Genomic DNA, 20,358 nt, shown 5'->3' with positions numbered 1-20,358 from the left:
ATCACACCACGGCGGTGATGGTGGACGATAACATTTTGAGCTGCTGGTGGAACAACAACACAGGGCTGGTAGAGACAACGCTGGGGACTTTATCCCAGCCACTGCGACAAGGCCGCGTTTGTTTTGTTAGAACGGGACAATATGTCCCTCAAGCTATGGACTTGTGGATATGATCAAAGTTCACGTGATGAATATGATAGTGTTATTATTATTTTCCGTGCAAAACTGCAATCATTTATGTTTGCGCATCACATTTAATGATATCAATAACTTTTTACTTTCTGGATGCTGACAACCATGTTTTACTCCAGCTCATGAGGGCCTTGAGGAGGATAATAAAGATAAAGCAAAAGGAAAACTCAAGCAAGCAAAACACTGCGTCCTCAACCGCACGGACCACAACCTCTGCAGTGTGTGTGTGTGTGTGTGTGTGTGTGTGTGTGTGTGTGTGTGTGTGTGTGCGCGTGTGTGTGTGCGCGTGCGGGTGTGTGCGTGCGTGTGTCTGCGTGTGCACGTACCTGACCGGAGGTCAGTGATTGACAGGTGCTGGTTACGGCCCAGGGCTCAGAGGCTAAAAGTGGAGGTCTAAACACCACAGAAGAAGCAGAAGAAGCAGAAGAAGAAGAAGAAGAAGAAGAAGAGGGGTCAGACTCAGTGGCGGAAGAATGCAGAGAATCCTGGGCCCGTCGAGGGTGGCCCCTGGGGGCCAAAGCCACTCATGTGGAACCTGGACCGCAGCTGGTTGCCGTGAGGACACTGCAAGAGCAGAGCGGTCAACAAGCTCCCACGGGGCTATGAGTGCGGGTCTGGTTTCTCTCTTCATACCTGTCTGTCTGTGGCTCCGGGAGCACAGAGATACTCCCTCAAGTCTCACAAGAACCGTGGATCACAGCTCTGCATGCTACATGACTTACTCCCGTCTGAAACGGGTGGCTACGTGAAGACGGATTCAAACCACATGCATGGCTTTCCTGTATGTTTGATGAGGAACAGCGGTATAATATAGACGTTTATATTTTTGCCTGAGTATGGAGATAAGTTATTATACTACATTAGATGTACATAGAGCCTTTCAATAATCAAAGGCACTTTAAAGGGCAACTTTATACCACCAGGTGTGAGTGTGATTAGCCATTACAAGCCGTGTGAAAATCTCCCATTCCCTTTGCCTTAGTGACATCACAAGTGGGCGTGTCGGCCTAGATGTATGACGGATAGATGAGCAACCTTTGCCACAGTCAACCGGGTAGGCTGGTGGACTGATCTATCCAGCACACATCTAGGTAGACACGCCCACTTGTGATGCACTTGTTCAGACGGCCACACAGGAAGAGGCAGTATTTCAAACGGCTCGTAATGGCTAATCAAACTCGCACCCGGTGGTATAATAGGGGCCCATTAAGAGTGAGGAGGATAAAGCCGGAGGGATGAAGATGGTTTCAGTTTCCTTATGATGAATGTGTGCAGGTTCAGAAGGAGGCTTAAGTTAAGGTTAGGATCCTGGGCGGTGCAGGGACGTACCGAAGAGAGCTATGGGCTACGGGGAACTCCAGGTTGGGGAACATCCATGATGATGATGATGATGATAGAAGCCTAGCTCCTCGACCAATCAAAAAGGGTTTTATTGGGCCGGCAGCTTCCTGTGAGAGAGCGAAACATAAAGCAGGATTCACGGTTTACTCGAGCAAGTGGGAGAGAGAGAGAGAGAGAGACAAGAGGGACAAATAAACACTCATCAATTATTCACATCCTATGATCAAAGAAGAATACACAAGGTTTGTGTGTGTGTGCAAGCGTGTGTGGGGGCTTATTTGCTAGAAAGCTCAGTTTCCCCCCCCCCCCCTTGCTGCAGTATGACCAAGCCCTCTCTGACTGGAATCATCATAAAAAACACACACACGCACACACGTGCAAACACACGCACGCACACGCACACACACACACGCAATCCCCCAGTTAATCTGCTGCACTTTGTTCAAACACAACAAGCCCGCGTCTCCTCCGACTCTCCCTTCCAGCTCCCGAGTTCAAAAGGAACACAGTGTCGTTTTCACTCCTCAGAAGATCCACCGCCGTCTTTGACCGGGGGTAAACGTGCGTAGCCGCACAGAGTGGGAATGTAAAGGAAATCAATAACTCACGGAGCACAGTTCCCTAAAATGTATAAGCCGCGACGACACTGAGGCGTGGACTACGATTCCGGCGACGGCTCCACGCGTTTGCGGTGTCGTCCCGCGGCAGGCAGGAGATCCACGCGTGGTGGAAGACCTGGATGTGTAATGGTTTTCCTACGCGTGAGGGGGGGGGGGGGGGCGGCAGGCAGGCAGCCAAACACCTGCAGGCGGGACAAGGTGTTCACCGGGACGGTGTGGGAGACATAATGATGGGTTCAGGCTCCACACAGACGGCCCCGCTTCAGACTGTGAGAGGGCGCTTGTGAATGCATGCAACACGCCGTCCGACGGATGGGGCGCGCACACTAACACGCACACACACACACACACACACACATAAACACACACACACACACACACACACACACACAAACACACATAAAAACACGCCCGCCCACACACACACACATAAACTCGCAAGCACACACACACACACACACACACACACACACACACATAAACTTGTGAGCACACACACACCCACACATTAACACACACACACACACACACACACACACACACACACACACACACACACACACACACACATAAACCTGCGCACACACACACACATTAAATGCTTGCACACACCTCGGCGATAAAACTGATGCATTAAGGAGCGCCATAAAATACCGCCAGAAAAGAAACATGCTGCATTCTGGGATGAAATTATAAGGCCTTGCATTTGCAATTACAATGTTTGACTTCTGGACTCCTGCTGAGGCAGGCCCACATACCACGGTGGTGCGTGTTGGTTTGAACCGTGCGCCTGCGTCTCTCTATATCTACGGACACATGCGTGGGCGGGCTGACGACAAAAATGAGTCGTTCACTGTCCCACGTCTTTCGTCGGGGGGACTTCCTCCCGCGTGTTGTCCGACAAACTGCGAATGCGATGGACACTGGCACTGCGGCCGCCGTCCCCGCCGGCTCCATCCAGTAATTAGCACTGCAGCGACTCCTTGCCAACAATGTGCAAATTCAACATGGCAGCCCTGCCGTGTCCCCATGTATCACCCTCGCTTCCCACAGAACAACATCAATAAATAACTTCAGAACTGTCTGCTGAGGCACCAGACCCGCTGTTTAGCCTCCCTGCAGTGTCCCCCGACCCAGCCCCTTCTACCGGGGGGGGCTGCATCTGGCATGGATGCGTAGCCGAGCAGCCGGGCGCCCCATGCCAGATCGCCTGCTCAAAGTGATGGCTCACGAGGGACTCGCCCACCACTGGGCCGGGCTCCAGCTCTGTGGAAGAGGGGGTCCGAAAGTGTGATTACAGGGCCTGTGTGTGTGTGTGTGTGTGTGGACAGCAAAACCACTGGTGTGCGGAGAAGCAGGGAGCAGGAGCATGGTGCGCGAGGTGAGCGCAGGGAGAGAGGACACGCATGCATTATGGTCTGGATGGTAAAGAGTTCAGAGAGGAGACCAGACCAGAGCATACATTACAGACTCTCTCTCTTTCTCTAGCCCCCCCTTTGTCTCACACACACTCACACACACACACACACACACACACAGCGGGTGGGAGGTAATAAGATCTAAGACGTGGCACAATGAGGCGGTGGCCCCTGACCCCGGGGCCAACTCAGACCGAGTGGCTGTGCTGTGCGTGTGTGTGTGTGTGTGTGTGTGTGTGTGTGTGTGTGTGTGTGTGTGTGTGTGTGTGTGTGTGTGTGTGTGTGTGTGTGACTGGCTCCAGTAAGAATGTGGGAACAGCTGCAAACTCATTCTGCTTTGTGAGTGTGAGTGTGTGAGCATGTGTGCGTGTGTGTGTGTGTGGATGGTGCGTGTGTGTGTGTCCATGGTTGTTACAATGCGGTAAAAGTGGCGGTGGAGGGAGGGAGGGTTAGACAGAGAGGGAAAGACGGAGACCCAATGAGCGACAGAGAGAGAAAAAAGGTCAACAGAAATGAGTGACACTCTGTCATATGCGCCTGCGAGGTGGACACCTGCCAGAAACAAACCCGCTTCCAATGGGGCTTCCTGGTTGTCCCGCCTCTTCCTCTTTCCCTGTGACTCCCGCCAGCTCACTTCCTCCTACCATTCCAGCTCCTTCCTGTGTCCCAGGCCTCCTTTCCTCTCCACTCTTCTTCCCGTCTCTCTCTCTCTCTCCCTCCCTTCCTCTCTCTCCCTCCCTCTCTCTCTCTCTCCCTCTCTCTCTTTCTCCCTCCCTCTCTCTCTCCCTCTCTCTCTCCCTCTCTCCCTGCCTCCCTCTCCCTGCCTCCCTCTCCCTCTCTCTCGTACTTCACCCATATTTGTCTACAAGGGCATTGTTGCCTTGGCTCATTAAAAACAACAAGAATGTTTGTCAACGCTCATAAAAGACGGTCCTCCGTCGCTACCAGTGGTGATTTACAGCCCTGTCCCCAACCCCCCCCCCCCCCCACCCCCCCTCTACCCTCTGGTTCCCCCTCATATGAAACCCCATCTGTCACCCCCGCCCGACCCATTTAAAATACAGATAAAAACTGAATAGAAGGCAAAACTCTGGCAGTTGGAAGGCTGCGGCGTAACAAAGTATGTGAGGGGAATTTATGTCAACGAGGCAAAACACGGCAGGAGGGGAGGCCAGGAGAGACGGCCTCCGAGTGTTTGGCTAACTTTGTGGATGAGGACGCAGAGTGTGGGAAACAGCTGCATGAGGGCCGCCCAGGCTCACCGGTTGGGTCCAGGCCCGTTCCTGCATTCTGTCACGATTCACATGGGTGCTTGTGTTTGAACCGACAACCATCCTCCAAGTGTTAAAGTTTACACTATAGATTCAACTGACAAATTTATCGCGTGTTAATAGCTTTTATGCGTGCAGTGTGTATAAATATATAGCTGTGTGTGTATGTGTGTGTGTGTGTGCATGTGTGTGTGTGTGTGTGTGTGTGTGTGTGTGTGCGTGATGTTTGCATGTGTGATGTTTGTATGTGTGATGATTGTGTGTGTGTGTGTGTGTGTGTGTGATGTTGGTGTGTATGTGTGTGATGTCTGTGTGTGTGTGTGTGTGTGTGTGTGTGTGTGTGTGTGTGTGTGTCCGGTGTGTGTATGACGTTTGTGTGTGTGACGTTTGTGTGTGGGTGTGTGCGTGCGCGTGCGTGTGCATGTGTGAATAGCAAGTAAACAATGTTCAACCTCAAGTTCAACATCCGAAATAAGAGCTGAAGGGTAATACATAAAGGAGGCGCCGTGTGTGTGTGTGTGTGTGTGTGTGTGTGTGTGTGTGTGTGTGTGTGTGTGTGTGTGTGTACGTGCGTGTGTGCGTGCGTGCATGCACATCCACATCCTAATATTGTCCACAGAAGGAAATAACCCAGACATGGACAAAGGAACACATCAAAACAGCCTAAACAAACGACCCGTACCCTGACGTCGTCACACATGTCAAATTGATTTGGTGCCGTTTCTCGTGGGCAGAGGGACGCAGCGCAAACCCGAGACCAGGATAGAGGCTTTCAGCTGAAAGACGCACCGGCTAAAACGACGCGCCGAACCGACCCGAAGTAGGCGGCCCCTCACTGCCCGGCGCACATGAACGGTATCATTTCACCTTGGCAGGGTTTGCATGGCTTCACGGCAGAGCCAGCGAAGAGTGACCACAAAGGAAGGGGCGAGAACAGAGGAATGTCCAGGGCGTGCCAAAGAATCTTTGGTATGCCTGTCCATGGGGAGGTGTGTGGGTTTGTAGGGGAGGAGGGAGGGGTCGAAAGCTAGGAGTTGAAAATCACTAATTGGGCGACGTAAAAAGGGCCACAACGCAAACACACACGGGCACAGCTCTCGAACAATGAGGGGTAAATATTGAGCAGCGGGCGCGCGTGCAAGTCAGAACGTATTGCTTTTCAATGTCCCTAAACAAACGAGCAAATTGGTCAGCCTCACGGGGGAAGGAGACGGGAACTCGGGATACATTCAGGACGATTTTGTCCATATGAACTATGAAATGATATATAGAATTAGGCAAGCCTGAAAAACACCGAAACACAGACACTCACACACATACACACAAATAACTATTTGGGAAAACAAAAAGCAGGATATATTTTGCAATTTAAGATGACAAGATCAAAAAATATGACAAGTTTGGGAACCATTCATTGACATCATAATAGCCGAAATTGTGAACAACACAGGGAAATATATGTACGTGTATGTCGGTGTGTCTAAATGTAAATGAATCTTCTGCAAGTCAACCCCCAACCCTCAATGACGTCACAACTTGCGTCTCCCTTCCTGTGGGTGAGGGTAAATTGAAGGGGGAGGCAAAAGACAAACACAAGACAAACCGGGCAAAGGAGAGGGAGTCCTGCTCTCACACACACACACACACACACCTCATGTTCTTCTCGGCTACAATGCCTTTTTTATCTCTTTAAGTACAGACCCATGCTTCTCCACTACAGAATTCCTTCCATTATTCCTTTTCAGCGGCGGAGAGTTCAACAAACACACACACACACACACACACACACACACACACACACACACACTATATATATATATATATATATATATATATAGCTGGGACATGGAAGGACATCCGAGATGACAAGGAAGTCTAGACCGGAACAGCAACCCACACTCGGAAGGACTCGTTTGTGTGTGTGTCTGTGTGTGTGTGTGTGTGTGTGTGTGTGTGACCATGGCCTTGATATCTCACATTTCGTGAGAGAGGGCCTGTGTCACCGGGCCCTGTGTGGATGATTCAACCTCAGGCCTGATTGGCCTGAGGTTGAATTATAAGTGAAACAAACGTTTTAACATAACAGGGGAGGGACAGAGGGAGGGGGAGGGAGAGAGGTAGAACAGTGGATGACAGGAGAGAAAGTAAGAGGGCGAGTGACTCATCAGAAAAGGAATGTTCCCGTCCTGCCAAGAGGACTTTGGATACCGGCTTCATCCCTCTCGCCAATGTTTTATAGCCCCCCCCCCCCCCCCCCCCACTCTAGAAAATGTTTGGAGCTCAAGACTAGCTGTCTGTGGGATGGACCTCTCTGCTTATCTGCACTGTCAGCCAAGGCTATCAGATCCCTTCGTCTCCCTGTGTGAAACATTCTGGCATATTATGCAATTAAGAATAATTTAATTCAGTTCTGGCCTGAACTCTGCATCGCATTACATTCAATGTGATGAAATTCATGTTGCTTTCTCAGATTTCCTTGAGATCGTATTTTATTTTATGTAATTGGATGTTACAAAAAATTGGACCAAAAAATAATTGATGAGTGTATCAGTCTCAAAAGATTAAGCAGACATATGTGGAGAAACAGATGACATTGAGTGGCAACCACGCCCTGTTTATTCTATATCAGTTTATTCTATATCTCCTATATACTTATCTTGCTCCGGACGCGGCGCTGCGACAGGTCCAGTGGAGCAGGGTGCAAGGAAACGCAACGCGACACTGTGATGCTCAGCGTAGCTCCCGTGTTAGGCTTGTACAGAGCTACGTTGCCTACATCTGCTAACAGGGCAGCACTGTGCGTGCATCCATCAACACAAAGCAGGGAAGCAGGGAACCCTAATTAAGCTAATTGTCTTCAATCAATCCTTTTATGCACTGAAGTAGCAGAGATTATTCTTAACCGAGTAGGTTTTCTTCCCTGCCATAATGTAAGTTTCATTATTGAGGATTGCATATTTTGGGGGGGGTTATTCACACCCTCAATTACAGCCTTTGAGAAGGTCAGTACGATTGAAAAAGATAAAATAGATTATTTTTTAGAAAAAGCCCAAAACCACACCAAGTGAGCATAAAATCTAGTTTAAGGAATTGAAGACATTTTTCCGAATGACGCAGTTTCTATCACCCTTTCTTGTTGATGGAAACATGGTTAGAACCACCTTGGGCTCTGGCCTTTACAGAATCCCTCCTCCCATTATACGTGTGTGTGTGTGTCTGTGTGCGTGCGTGCGTGCGTGCGCGCCTGTGTGTGTACTCCTGAACGTGTAACTGTTGTCCACCCTGGAATACCATGCATACTGATGAACCACTCACAAGGCCGACTTGACAGAAGAGAGACTCTCGAACACAGAGGGATTCTGCAAATTGACAGGCCCCAGATACACGCGCGGAAACACACACGCAGGCGAAACAACGCAGGGAGCAGAACAAGATGCCGACGCGATGGAGGTGGGTCGAGCGGGAGACAGCGAGCGCCGGGGAGCGCGAGAGAGATGCAAGAGCGCTGGGTTTCACACCCTACAGGATGAACCGGGCCTCTGTGCTCCTTCCCTGTTCAAACACACCTCACGCCTGTCTGCCCCCTGCAACAACAACACGCGCACACACGCACACACAGACACACACACACACACACTGGAGCCTGACACATTGACAATAAGCCTATTGAGGGGCATTAGGGGAGTGAGAAAGTGGGGAGCCACTGCAAGAGATGGAGAGCTAGATTGACAGGACGTGCATGAGGACACACAACATGGGCAGTGCATCAACGTGCACCACACACAACGCAGACACGCGGTGCACACGCACATACCCAACGCACCCACACACGCACACACTGCGATGTGATTATCCTGCCTATTTGACAGCATGGGATGAATTGAACCACGGCTGTGCCTTAATCATTCAGCCATCCTGAACACACTATCCGATTACTATCACACACACACACACACACACACACACACACACACACACACACACACACACACACACACACACACACACACCTATATCATGCAAGTCACATTTGTTGGGTCAAAGGTGGGTGCCAATGGTAATGTTTTGATGTTTCAAAGTCAGTCACATGTGTCCACATACATGCATGCACACATCACACACACACATGCAGACGCACGCACGCACACACACACTTCATTTCAGCCGTCGTGCTTTCGTGTGTGGTGTGCACCCAGACATACCACACAGACTGCCAGGCAGAAATCCAACCCAAATGAACCGGGTTGCATCTTGTCCAGCAATACTGCTCTGGCAGCTGCTCTGGCATCACTAGCTAGCATTACCAAACTGCTAAATCCGTGGCCATTCGTGAATGAACTGCTTATGACCGTTTACCCCAGTGGGCCGATGTTGTGTCCAAACACTAAAGAGGGCAACGGCAGCAAACCGTCCAATCAGAAAGGAGCCGTCATAGGAGCCGTAGTTAGTTTCAACTAACCATAGATTTAGAACTGCGAAACTCGCAGAGGGTCTGCAGCACTTGGCCCAAAACACAGCTCATAAATGTCCTCGTCACTTTTTCCACAGTCAGCAAGTCCTGAGCTTGAACGTCAGCAATGCATGAATTGAAAAACTCGGGAAGGAGAGGGTGTGGGGGGGGGCGGGGTGAGAGACTCAGGGGAGGGGGTGACAAGGGGAACACTGATAATGTATTGAGAATATAAAAAGAAACTCACATAAAAAGGGAATTATGTTGGCGTATCCAAAAAATAACCCAGACACACGTATAATGTATATGTCTAGCCAGGGATGAAAAGAATAGAGGCATCAATTAGAAAGAGTGTGTGTGTGTGTGTGTGTGTGTGTGTGTGTGTGTGTGTGTGTGTGTGTGTGTGTGTGTGTGTGTGTGTGTGTGTGTGCATTTGCTGTAGTGTCACTAGTTTAACTCTTATTAGGCCGGTAAAACAGCAGAATCACAACCCAGCTAAGTTTGAGCAGTATTCATGGAAAAGGTTTTTTGTTTTTTTTTAAGCAAAGGACTACTTCTATTTTTTTATGCAATTCTTCTTTCCGTTCTCCCTCTTTATCTCTGAAACATTCAAGAGTAATTTGGGTAACCCATGACATACCTAGTAATAGCCATCTATAACACCACCCTCACGAACAAAATAATAAAGTACGCTATAGTTGTTTACATGCACACTTTATTGGCCATCGTCATTTATTCCTCATTAAACATAAACAGGCAATTACGTGGCTCCATTTTTGCGTAAAAACAACAATCCTGTTATCTGAAGGACCGAGTATGGGAACAATTAGCTAGCTGGTGGAGTGCTAAACACCCAGCACACATAGGAAGACACACGCACGCACGCACGCACACACACACACACACACACACACACACACACACACACACACACACACACACACACACACACACACACACACACACACACACACACACACACACAGGAACACACAGACGTACACACGATACAGTACAGAACTCTACTGCGTCCCTTTGTTTCACAATAAATTAACAGTAGTGTGAGCTTGGTACAGGGCAGTAGTGGATGTAAGGCACAGAGCGTTGGAATACCCTCTTCCCTGTCTGTTCCCATGTCAGCTAAACAAGTTGGAGACCTGATACATCTCCCTGTAGGACAGCAGAAGACATCCTGCGCTATAACAGGTTTTAGGCCAGAGTAATTGCCCTGGGGTTCGTTTTATCACCAACTCCTTTAGAATTAATTTATTAATTTGTCAACCTCGATCACACTTCTTCAAAACTCCAACCCGGCTATAATTAAATGGCATGGCAGTGGTCAATGGCTGCCTAATGGTACCATAAAGGCTTCCAGCCCACTTGTTTTGGAATGCCTTAAAAGCAAGTAGCAAGTCTAACGGTTAAAGGGTCACCAGGCAATGACAACAAATCAGACAGAATGAACCGAAGCAGAGGGGATAGTTCGTTTTGCACGACCGGCGTTTCCGAGCAAATCCCCCAGTAGCTGCAGCCTCTCCCAGCCTTTCCCAGTGGCAACAAAACGGGCCCCCCGATACCCAATGCAACGCGACGCGTAAAGCATATGAAAAGTTATTCACTCAACGCTCGTCTAATTACTTGAGCTTTGGTCCAAAATAAGAAAGATAACGGTGCTTACTGTCAGTATACGATTAAAGACACATAGAACGGCGCAGCACATCACTCACCTCGCCTGTGTTCACGTACGTTCACGTATTCGCTGCGACGTGTTTTCCTTCGTCTTCTCGGTGGCTGCTTGTTTCTCCTGCTCCTCCAGCGCCTCCCTCCCCTCCAGATGCCGAGGAAGCTCCGCGGGGAACGGAGCGACGTTGCACCGGAAGCAGTAGCCCCGCGCCACCCAGGGGCAGGGTCTCCTGCGTTATTACCACGCGTTTCCTTCACTTAACGCTGCATAACACAATCATAAATTCACAAATACATAAGGGGACATTTTGGTGCTTTCGAAAAATAATTTGAACTGTATCCACTATGGTTACGCAGCGGTAACCATTCATGTCTGTTCATGGTCTTTGTATGAGTTATTATTTTATAGCCTTTTTCATTTTATTTTTCTTTGCTTATTGTTTGTGTCTAAATAAAGTTTACTTTTTTTCTTTTCTCATGCACTGGTTTGCATATTTTGTAACATTTGCTGCAGCAACAACAAAAACGTTCTAAATGGGACTACATTTTATTAAAGTTTACTCCACTTATGAAACTGTAATATACATTTTATTTTAAGATACATTTTGCATTTTATTTCAGTTGATATCCAAATAAATATCTATGGTTTGAGCCGAAGTGCTCGCGCGCCCGCATCATGTGTGCTAGACAATCAAAACGCAATCAAAAATCTCTGGTTAATCCGTCATTTATTACAGTAATTGTATGCTTTGGACAAGAAAACCTTATAAAAACTAAAAAAGAGATTGTAAAAATGGAAGTGTATCCTCACAAATAGGCCTACCTTAGAGACAATGTAAATGAAAACTACAAAATCAGCTTAACATCTGAAAAATAAAATAAAATACAAAAGGTTGTATTGTTACTACGACAGCATTGATAACTCAGTAGATAGACAAATCAGTTTATCGCAAAATGAATGATACAATGTATGACTAAGCCAGGACTAAGGCATTTCATTCTGATGTTTCATAGAGCCAAAGAAAGAATAAAGTGGAAACTCTCTGGTGGTCGTTTCTGGTTTGGACTCAGAATAGCGCACACGCTTTGAGATGAAAAGTCTGATATAGGCCTACCGATTCTTTATTTCCTTGACTGTGTTCTTCTGATGGTGTTTCTGTCAAAATGTAGGCTATGCATAGACCTACAAATGATTAGACATCTAATTTTGCGAGATGGATAAAAAGTGCTGAAATGCTAAGCCAAAACAATAATCTAGTTGTTCAAAGGTATGAAATTCATTTCTGCCACTAGGGGTCGGTCAAACAATTCAATAAAAACATCAGTAGAGTCTATCTGCGGGTCCACTGCATTGGCTTGGTGGCTGGCAAGAGCTATAGAAATATCAATAAATTACCCGTCTCTAGTGGATGTCTGATTTCGTGTGTTTCCCGGTAGTTAGGGGGTATTGGGAGGAGTATGGCCCCATGGAGATGCGAATAAATGGACCATAACCATGAATACAATTACAAATTCCTCTTGGTTTGAACATTGTTGGAAACAATTGTAACATTTCTGCATTACAATATCTAAAGATAACTAGACCAATTTATTTTGATGAATTGTGTTCTGACAGAACACAATTCATCAAAAAACATTGGTCTAGTTATTTTTTGATATTTTAATGCAGAAATTGTACATATTGTGTGGCAAGCTACGACGAGGAGCGAATGAACTTGAGCCAGAGTGTTATTTAAAGTACAGTACATACACCGCATGACCCCAGGGGTTACTTTTATTTTGATACACATAGACCCACTTTCAACACAGCATATACATTGGAACAACGGTCCTACATCGTCAGTACGTCTGTTTATAATGGTCTGTGGCACGGTACCATAAACCCAAACAACACAACAATCTGAATACTTGACGCAGTACAATCCCACAAACACAAAACTCTTAAAGACCCTTGGCGCACACAATGACAGCGCAGCCCCGTGGGCCAGTGTATTTAATTTAAATGTTTGACTAACTAATGTTTGTTTGTTTATCTAACAATTAAAACTAATTTGTAGCAGTATCATGTATGTATATAGCAGTTTGATAGAGAAAATGCACCAACTTTTGAATTTGAATGATGAATATAGCTCCATGATAAATATATAAAGCTAAATGTCAGTAAATGAAATAATTCTAAATAATACGATTTAACCAAGAGAGTAAATGTCAGATACCACCCCCCATGTTCACTTCTATTATACCATAATCCTATACATCCACAGTGTGTGAGAGAGTGTGAGTGGGTGAGTGAGTGAGTCTGTAAGTGTGTGTGTGTGTGTGTGTGTGTGTGTGTGTGTGTGTGTGTGTGTGTGTGTGTGTGTGTGTGTGTGTGGGGGGCTAACTAGAGCCGAAATAGGGCCACTGAGGAACCATAGCGGTTCAACCCAAACCCAGGAAAGAGGTTGCCATGAGTGAATGTGGACTGGAAGGTGTGAATGTGCTTCAGTTTGTCTGAGGACCCTCCTACACCTGGGGACACACTGTAAAAGGACAGAGTACCAGCAGGCCGGTCCACATATACTCCTACTCTGTTATAGTCAAAGCAGGGGACACTTATCCTTGTCCTTATACTGTTGTACCAGGCAGAGTACCGATCAGCATAGCAATAAAGACTCCAGGACTGGTCGTTATATCCAAGACAAGTCCCATCACCCTTTCCTTGGTTTGATATTCCTCTGTACGCCACTCCGATATAAACCTCCCCTTTCCACTCTACCTCCCAGTAACATCGGCCAGTCAGAGCCTGTCCACACAACACTTGACTGGGAGAACACCCCGGCTCTGCAACGTTGGTCACCTTTCTCAGGTCCTCAGATAGAGAGAGATTACCGTGGGCTGTGTTTGGGTCCAGAGTGAATTCAGAGGCGTCTGTGGGGTAGAATAAGAGGCAATAAGGGGACTGAATCAATACCACAATTCATATCCAGAACAGAAACACATATAATAATTTTGATGGCAAATTACAAATATTTGATGACTACATGGAAAAGATGACGACACGTCAAAATGCAAATTATATTTTAGTAAACATAATTAAGAAGCAATTTATCCATGTTTGGTGGATTGATTGTGGATTCATCAACAGGTAGGCTGGACATTTATCAGTTTGATATAATGACGAGATAAATGACGTCAACCATCATGTCCCAGTAGGATCTCAATGAATGGACATCCCCTATGCTATGTGGATGGAGTTTCTATCTGACTAGTCAGTGTGTTGGATGAATCAAATGAAACACTGGACCCTTACACTTCCTCAGACCTGATTCCAGCCTCGAAACCTCACCGTGATCCACACTGGGGGGGAAACAAAGTGAGACCAGCATGTTGTCTTAAAAAACAGTAAATTTGCTAGGGATTGCCCATTGATATTTGCCAATATGTTCTCTTGATTAAAATGGTGAACTCCCCTACCTGAGGGTGTTGAGTCTCCAGTGGGGACCCTCCAGTCCAGCAGAGAGCAGTGTAACTCCTGAGTCTCCTGGGTGATTGTAGCTCAGGTCCAGCTCTCTCAGATGGGAGGGGTTGGAGCTCAGAGCTGAGGCCAGAGAAGTACAGCCTTCCTGTGTGAGCAGGCAGCCAGACAACCTACACACACACACACACACACACACACACACACACACACACACACACACACACACACACACACACACACACACACACACGCACAAAACATACACAAACATTTTGGGAGTAGACAAAAATGAAAAACACTAGATATGCGCAATATCACACAAAATGTAAACACAATGTATCATCTGTTGTGTAAAATTGACCTGAGGGTTTCAAGTTTACAGTGTGGACTCCCAAGTCCAGCAGAGAGCAGCATCACTCCTGAATCCTGCAGATCATTGGTACCCAGGTCCAGCTCTCTCAGACTAGAGGACTCAGAGCTGATAACTGAGGCCAGAGCTTCACAGCATCTCTCTGACAGATTACAGCTGATCAGCCTAAAAATAACATGAACATCTTTGAGAACATTTTAGAAAAACTAAATGTTTTAACATTGATGCTGTAGAATTAAGTTGTTGGCAGGTAGTTGTGAGTTGTAGGAATATTTTACTATTGTATTTAAACTTATCATACTCTAGGTTTGTGTATAACGGGTTTGATATTTAAAATAATAGTTTAGACTAGATATGACCACATAATTGTTAAGATTACTTCAAATTGTTGTTGGGGGTAATACATTACAATGCATTAACCAACTGACTAAGAATATACTTATATAACTCTTTGCTCATTGAGTAAAACTGACCTGAAGGTTTCAAGTTTACAGTGTGGACTCCCCAGTCCAGCAGAGAGCAGCATCACTCCTGAATCCTGCAGATCATTGGCACTCAGGTCCAGCTCTCTCAGACTAGAGGAGTCAGAACTGAGAACTGAGGCCAGAGCTTCACAGCATCTCTCTGACAGATTACAGCCGATCAGCCTTAAAAGAACAGATTTTAAAAATGTGCTTACATAGAATTGAATTCAATACATTTAATAACAAAATGTTGACACATTGAGTGTCAAAATAGAAGCTGAACAATAGATGGTAAATTAAAATATCAAACAATACTCCCCTTAAACTGCAGCTAAAAATCTACTGTTTTAAGGCAAGGCAACTTTATTTATATAGCACTTTTCATACACAAGGCAGACTCAAATTGCTTCACATATAAACATTGTCATACAATAAAAGAAAATAATAGATAAGTTAAAAGTTAAATAGATAGAAAATAAAGGCAAAGTTTAAAAAAAACAAGGAAGAAGAAGCTATGGTTATACTGTACAAACCTACAGGGAACTCAGGAACATAATAAAGTATACAAATACAGACTATATTGTGTGTATAATGAAGATGTAAAAATACACATTTATCCTAGGATTAAAATTTAAGAGGAAAATATTAAATGATTATATTGGACAAATTATACTTGATTTAAGAATGCCAATCTATTAAATAGCATGGGCCTTCAGATGTTATTCTTTCATCATCGAAAAATAAATCTTAACGCTTTTTTGAAATAATTGATTTACATTTATTTAAAGTAAGGGGAATGAGATGTTGAAATTATTCACAAATTAAAAGAAATCCAATTAGGGCTCCGTTCATTAAGTAAAACTGACCTGAGAGTTTCCAGTCTACATTGTGGACTCCCTAGTCCAGCAGAGAGCAGCTTCACTCCTGAATCCTGCAGATCATTGGCACTCAGGTCCAGCTCTCTCAGAATGGAGTAAGAGCTGAAAACTGAGGCCAGAGCTTCACAGCATCTCTCTGACAGATTACAGCTGATCAGCCTTAAAACAACAGATATCAGTATTGTTATTGTTATTATTTGTTGACATTAATATATTTTGGAGCATTTTATGCAATGTGTTGTCTGTGGACATACAGAGATGTTTTGGAGGCTTTGACCACTGGCAGCAGTCTCAGAAGACCCTCCTCTGAAGCAGTGTATTTCTTCAGGTCAAACACGTCCAGCTCCTCTTCTGATGACAGTAAGATGAAGACCAGAGCTGACCACTGAGCAGGGGAGAGAGTCATTCTGGAGAGTCTTTCTGATGCCAGATATTGTTGGATCTCCTCCACTAGAGAGTGGTCATTCAGCTCATTCAGACAGTGGAACAGGTTGATACATCTCTCTGGAGAGAGATTGTCACTTATTTTCCTCTTGATGTACATAACTGTTTCCTGATTGCTCTGTGGGCTACTTTCTGTGTGATCCAGCAGGCCTTCTAGGAGAATCACATTTTCCTCCAGAGAGAGGCCAAGGAGGAAGCGGAGGAACAAGTCCAGGTGTCCATTCTTACTCTCTAATGCCTTGTCTACAGCACTCTGGTAGAGGAGTTGGACCCCGTATTCCTTGCTAAGTTCATACGATTCTGTGAACAGATTTATACCAGAGCTGATGATGGAATGAATGACATGAACTGCCGCCAAAAACTCCTGAATGCTCAGATGGACAAAGCAGAAGACCTTCTCCTTGTACAGTCCACACTCCTCCTTAAAAATCTCAGTGAACATTCCTGAGTACACTGAGGCGGCTTCGATATTGATGTCACACGTTGCCAGGTCTGCCTTGTAGAAGATCAGGTTGCCTTTCTTCAGCTGGTTAAAAGCCAATCTCCCCAGAGACAAAATGATCTGCCTACTCTCTGGTGTCCAGGGTGGATCTGTTTCAGTTCTTCCATGATACTTCCTGCCCATCAGTATGGACTGAACCCTCAGGAAGAGGATGTACATCCCAGTCAGGGTCTTGGGCATCTCTTCTCTTCTCTGGCATGTGGTCAGAACTGAAGCAGTGATCCAACAGAAGAGTGGGATGTGACACATGATGTGGAGGCTTCGTGATGTCTTGACGTGGGAGATGATTGTGCTGGCCAGTTTCTCTTCGCTGAATCTCTTCCTGAAGTACTCCTCCTTTTTTGGGTTGGTGAACCCTCTCACCTCTATCACCCTGTCAACACAGACAGCAGGGATCTGATTGGCTGCCGCAGGGCGTGTGGTGATCCAGATGCGAGCGGAGGGAAGCAGGTCGCCCCGGATGAGGCTTGTCAGCAGCACACCGAGCGAGGACGACTTGGTGACATCAGTACAGATTTCGTTCTGGAAGTCCAGAGGTAGTCGACACTCATCCAGACCATCCAAGATGATGACAACGTTGTATAGGTGGTAGCTGCAGATTCCTTCTCTTTTGGTTTCAACAAAGAGGTGATGAAGAAGCTCAACCAAGCTAAACTCTTTCCCTCTCAGTAAATTCAGCTCTCTGAAAGTGAAGTGAAATATGAAGTCTATGTCGCTGTTTGCTTTGTCTTCTGCCCAGTCCAGTGTGAACTTGCGTGTTAAGAAGGTTTTACCAATGCCTGCCACTCCAGTTGTCATTATTGTTCTGATTGGATGATCTTGTCGAGGTAAGGGTTTAAAGATGTCTTCACATTTGATTGGTTTTTCATCCATGAATGATTTCCGGAAAGCTTTTTCAATTATTCTGACCTCATGTTCCTTGTTGATCTCTCCACTGACTCCCTCTGTGACGAAGAGCTCAGTGTAGATCAGATTCAGCTGTGATGGCTGACCTGCTTCAGTGATTCCCTCAAACACACTTTTGGACCTCTCCTTCACGCGAGTCTTGAGCTCAAGCTGGCACACGGCAGAAATATTTGCTGAAGGTAGAGACAACAGAAAAAATAGATTTAAGGATCACAAATCAATGTTTCTGATTAAATGCAGACATTCAGTTTTTCACCTCAGACAAGTATTTTCAATTGTATATTATATACCTATAATATTTCATAGGGTCAATGCAATTTAACATAGTTCCAATAGGTGCACAAAACTGAAACTGCAAAGAGAACTCTTGTCCCTGGTTGGGCTTTTACATGTACAGTGTAATTAAAATATACTGCTGTCATTATCATAAAACCACGATTCGTTGAAACAAACCATTCACCTAACCCTATGATAAGGAAGTGTGTGTGTGAGTGTCCAATAAAATATGTATAGTGCTCAAGACAAATGGTTGAAGGCTGACAAAGCTGATTGGAAACAAACAGGTGAATTGTCCATCTGTTTACAGAATAAGAGTCCCTTACATACAGTGAGTGTGTGTTTTCAGTGTAGTTAAAAAAAAAAATGCATTGTCTCTTACAGCTCTGCAGATTGCTGGCGTGCCTCCTCTTCTCCTCTTCCTCATTCCCCACGGCCTCCTCATCCTCCTGTTTCCTGGCAGAACATAAAAAGTGAACTCAGCTGTCAATACTGAAACCACCCCTGATGATGTCTGGAGGGACGGTCCAGTTCTGTTGGGTTTCTCTGCTCTGATGACTGGCTGTTTGGAGACAAGACGCTGACCCTACAGAGTTTGAAACGTCTACATTCAGAACTCTTATATCTCTCCTGACTGGTTGGGTCTGATCAGTAGACTGATAAAACCAACTCTTGTCTTTTCAGCAGCTTTGGAACACATACTTTTCACTGGAGGGGCGTCTATCTTGGAAGTTGGGAGGAAAATCAATAGATCTCTCACTCGTCATGGAGACGCAGCTGGGTACAGGCGAGGCTGGTCTCACGTGCTGCTCTGGGCTGCAACGCAACACACACACACACACACACACACACACACACACACACACACACACACACACACACACACACACACAGTTTTAACTCAGACTAATAACGATGTAAAGACAGCACTGCAGAGATGGACAACCGTCACAGACAGTTGGAAATCCTCTTCTTACCTCTTAGCTTGGCCCTGGTGGCCATGTTCTCCAGTCACATTGATTTTAGAGGTATGACCCCCCTCTTCTCTCTCCTCAGACACATTCATAGTAGACTCGAGACCTTTATGAACACAACGTATTACTAGTTATAGTCATTCAGTGTTCTTTCAGGTTAGTTTTTGCTCCGTAAAGAAGCTCTCATGGAAACGTGTGAATGCAGACAGTGGACAGACAACACTGGGGGCTTGACTGTGACTCAAGCTTGCTATACCCCAGGTTGACCCCTAGGGGTCACCCTGAACATTCAGTTTTTCTCAACAACCGGGTAATTTAATTGTATTAGATTGTGATACAATTTATCTTAGTTCCAATAGGGGCATGAAACTGATGTGCTGCTAAGAGAGTTTATAGCTATTTCTAATTTGTAACTGTTGTCCCTTATTAGACCTTTACATGTACAGTGTAATTAAAATATATTGCTTTCAGTTTCATGCAACCACAATAAACCACAGATATGGAAGCACAATAAAATACACCCCAATATAGCAATACACATACACAAATAGTTGACAGTAAGAGTACAATTTGCTAAAAAAAAATTGGTACAGCTCTGGTTTGCGTTTAGCCAGCACCTAACATTTATTGAAAAATAGTTCATAACTGGAATTATTTTGATTTTGGTTGGTAATGTGTTCCAGAGTTGACAGCACTTTATGGAGGAGGCTGATTGTCCAAATTTAGATCTACCATGTGGTATTTACAATAGCAATGAGCTTTACTTTATTTGTTGAAACAAACCATTCACCTAACCATATGATGGGGAAGTGTGTCAAAGTCCAATTATATATGTATAGCGCCCAAAACAAATGTTTGAAGGCTGACAATGGAAACAGACAGGTGAATTGTCCATCTGTTTACAGAATAAGAGTCCCTTCCATACAGTGAGCGTGATTTTCAGTGTAGTTTCCAAAATAAGAGTCTCTTACAGCTCTGCAGATTGCTGGCGTGCCTCCTCTTCTCCTCTTCCTCATTCACCACAGCCTCCTCATCCTCCTGTTTCCTGGCAGAACATAAAAAGTGAACTCAGCTGTCAATACTGCAACCACCCCTGATGATGTCTGGAG

General features: G+C 45.6%; 2 protein-coding genes across 2 annotated transcripts in view; both read right to left on the bottom strand.

Moving 5' to 3' along the window:
- The window catches only part of LOC311340487 (amyloid beta precursor protein binding family B member 2-like), a gene marked incomplete at its 3' end in the record, with an annotated part of 34,945 nt that extends 23,817 nt beyond the window's left edge, over positions 1-11,128 (bottom strand). The window contains exons 1-3 of the mRNA XM_084465369.1: positions 11,020-11,128; positions 1,522-1,640; positions 519-585 (exon numbers count right to left, since the gene is read on the bottom strand). Of these exons, the coding sequence (XP_084321495.1) occupies positions 519-585; positions 1,522-1,565 (111 nt within the window). The 5' untranslated portion in view covers positions 1,566-1,640; positions 11,020-11,128. The remainder of the gene's footprint in view (positions 1-518; positions 586-1,521; positions 1,641-11,019) is intronic.
- On the bottom strand, positions 2,155-19,277 carry LOC311340486 (protein NLRC3-like; the record flags this gene model as incomplete). Its single annotated transcript, XM_084465368.1, has 8 exons — positions 2,155-2,335; positions 3,287-3,419; positions 11,039-11,205; positions 14,432-14,605; positions 14,797-14,970; positions 15,279-15,452; positions 16,402-18,172; positions 19,253-19,277. The coding sequence occupies 8 exons, from the start codon at positions 19,275-19,277 to the stop codon at positions 2,155-2,157; spliced, it is 2,799 nt and encodes a 932-aa protein (XP_084321494.1).
- Between the last annotated feature and the right edge of the window lie 1,081 nt (positions 19,278-20,358).

Source organism: Micromesistius poutassou, assembly GCF_964030765.1.
Source record: "Micromesistius poutassou genome assembly, chromosome: 3".
NCBI classification, from domain to species: Eukaryota; Metazoa; Chordata; class Actinopteri; order Gadiformes; family Gadidae; genus Micromesistius; species Micromesistius poutassou.
This window is presented reverse-complemented; position numbering and strand designations above follow the sequence as displayed.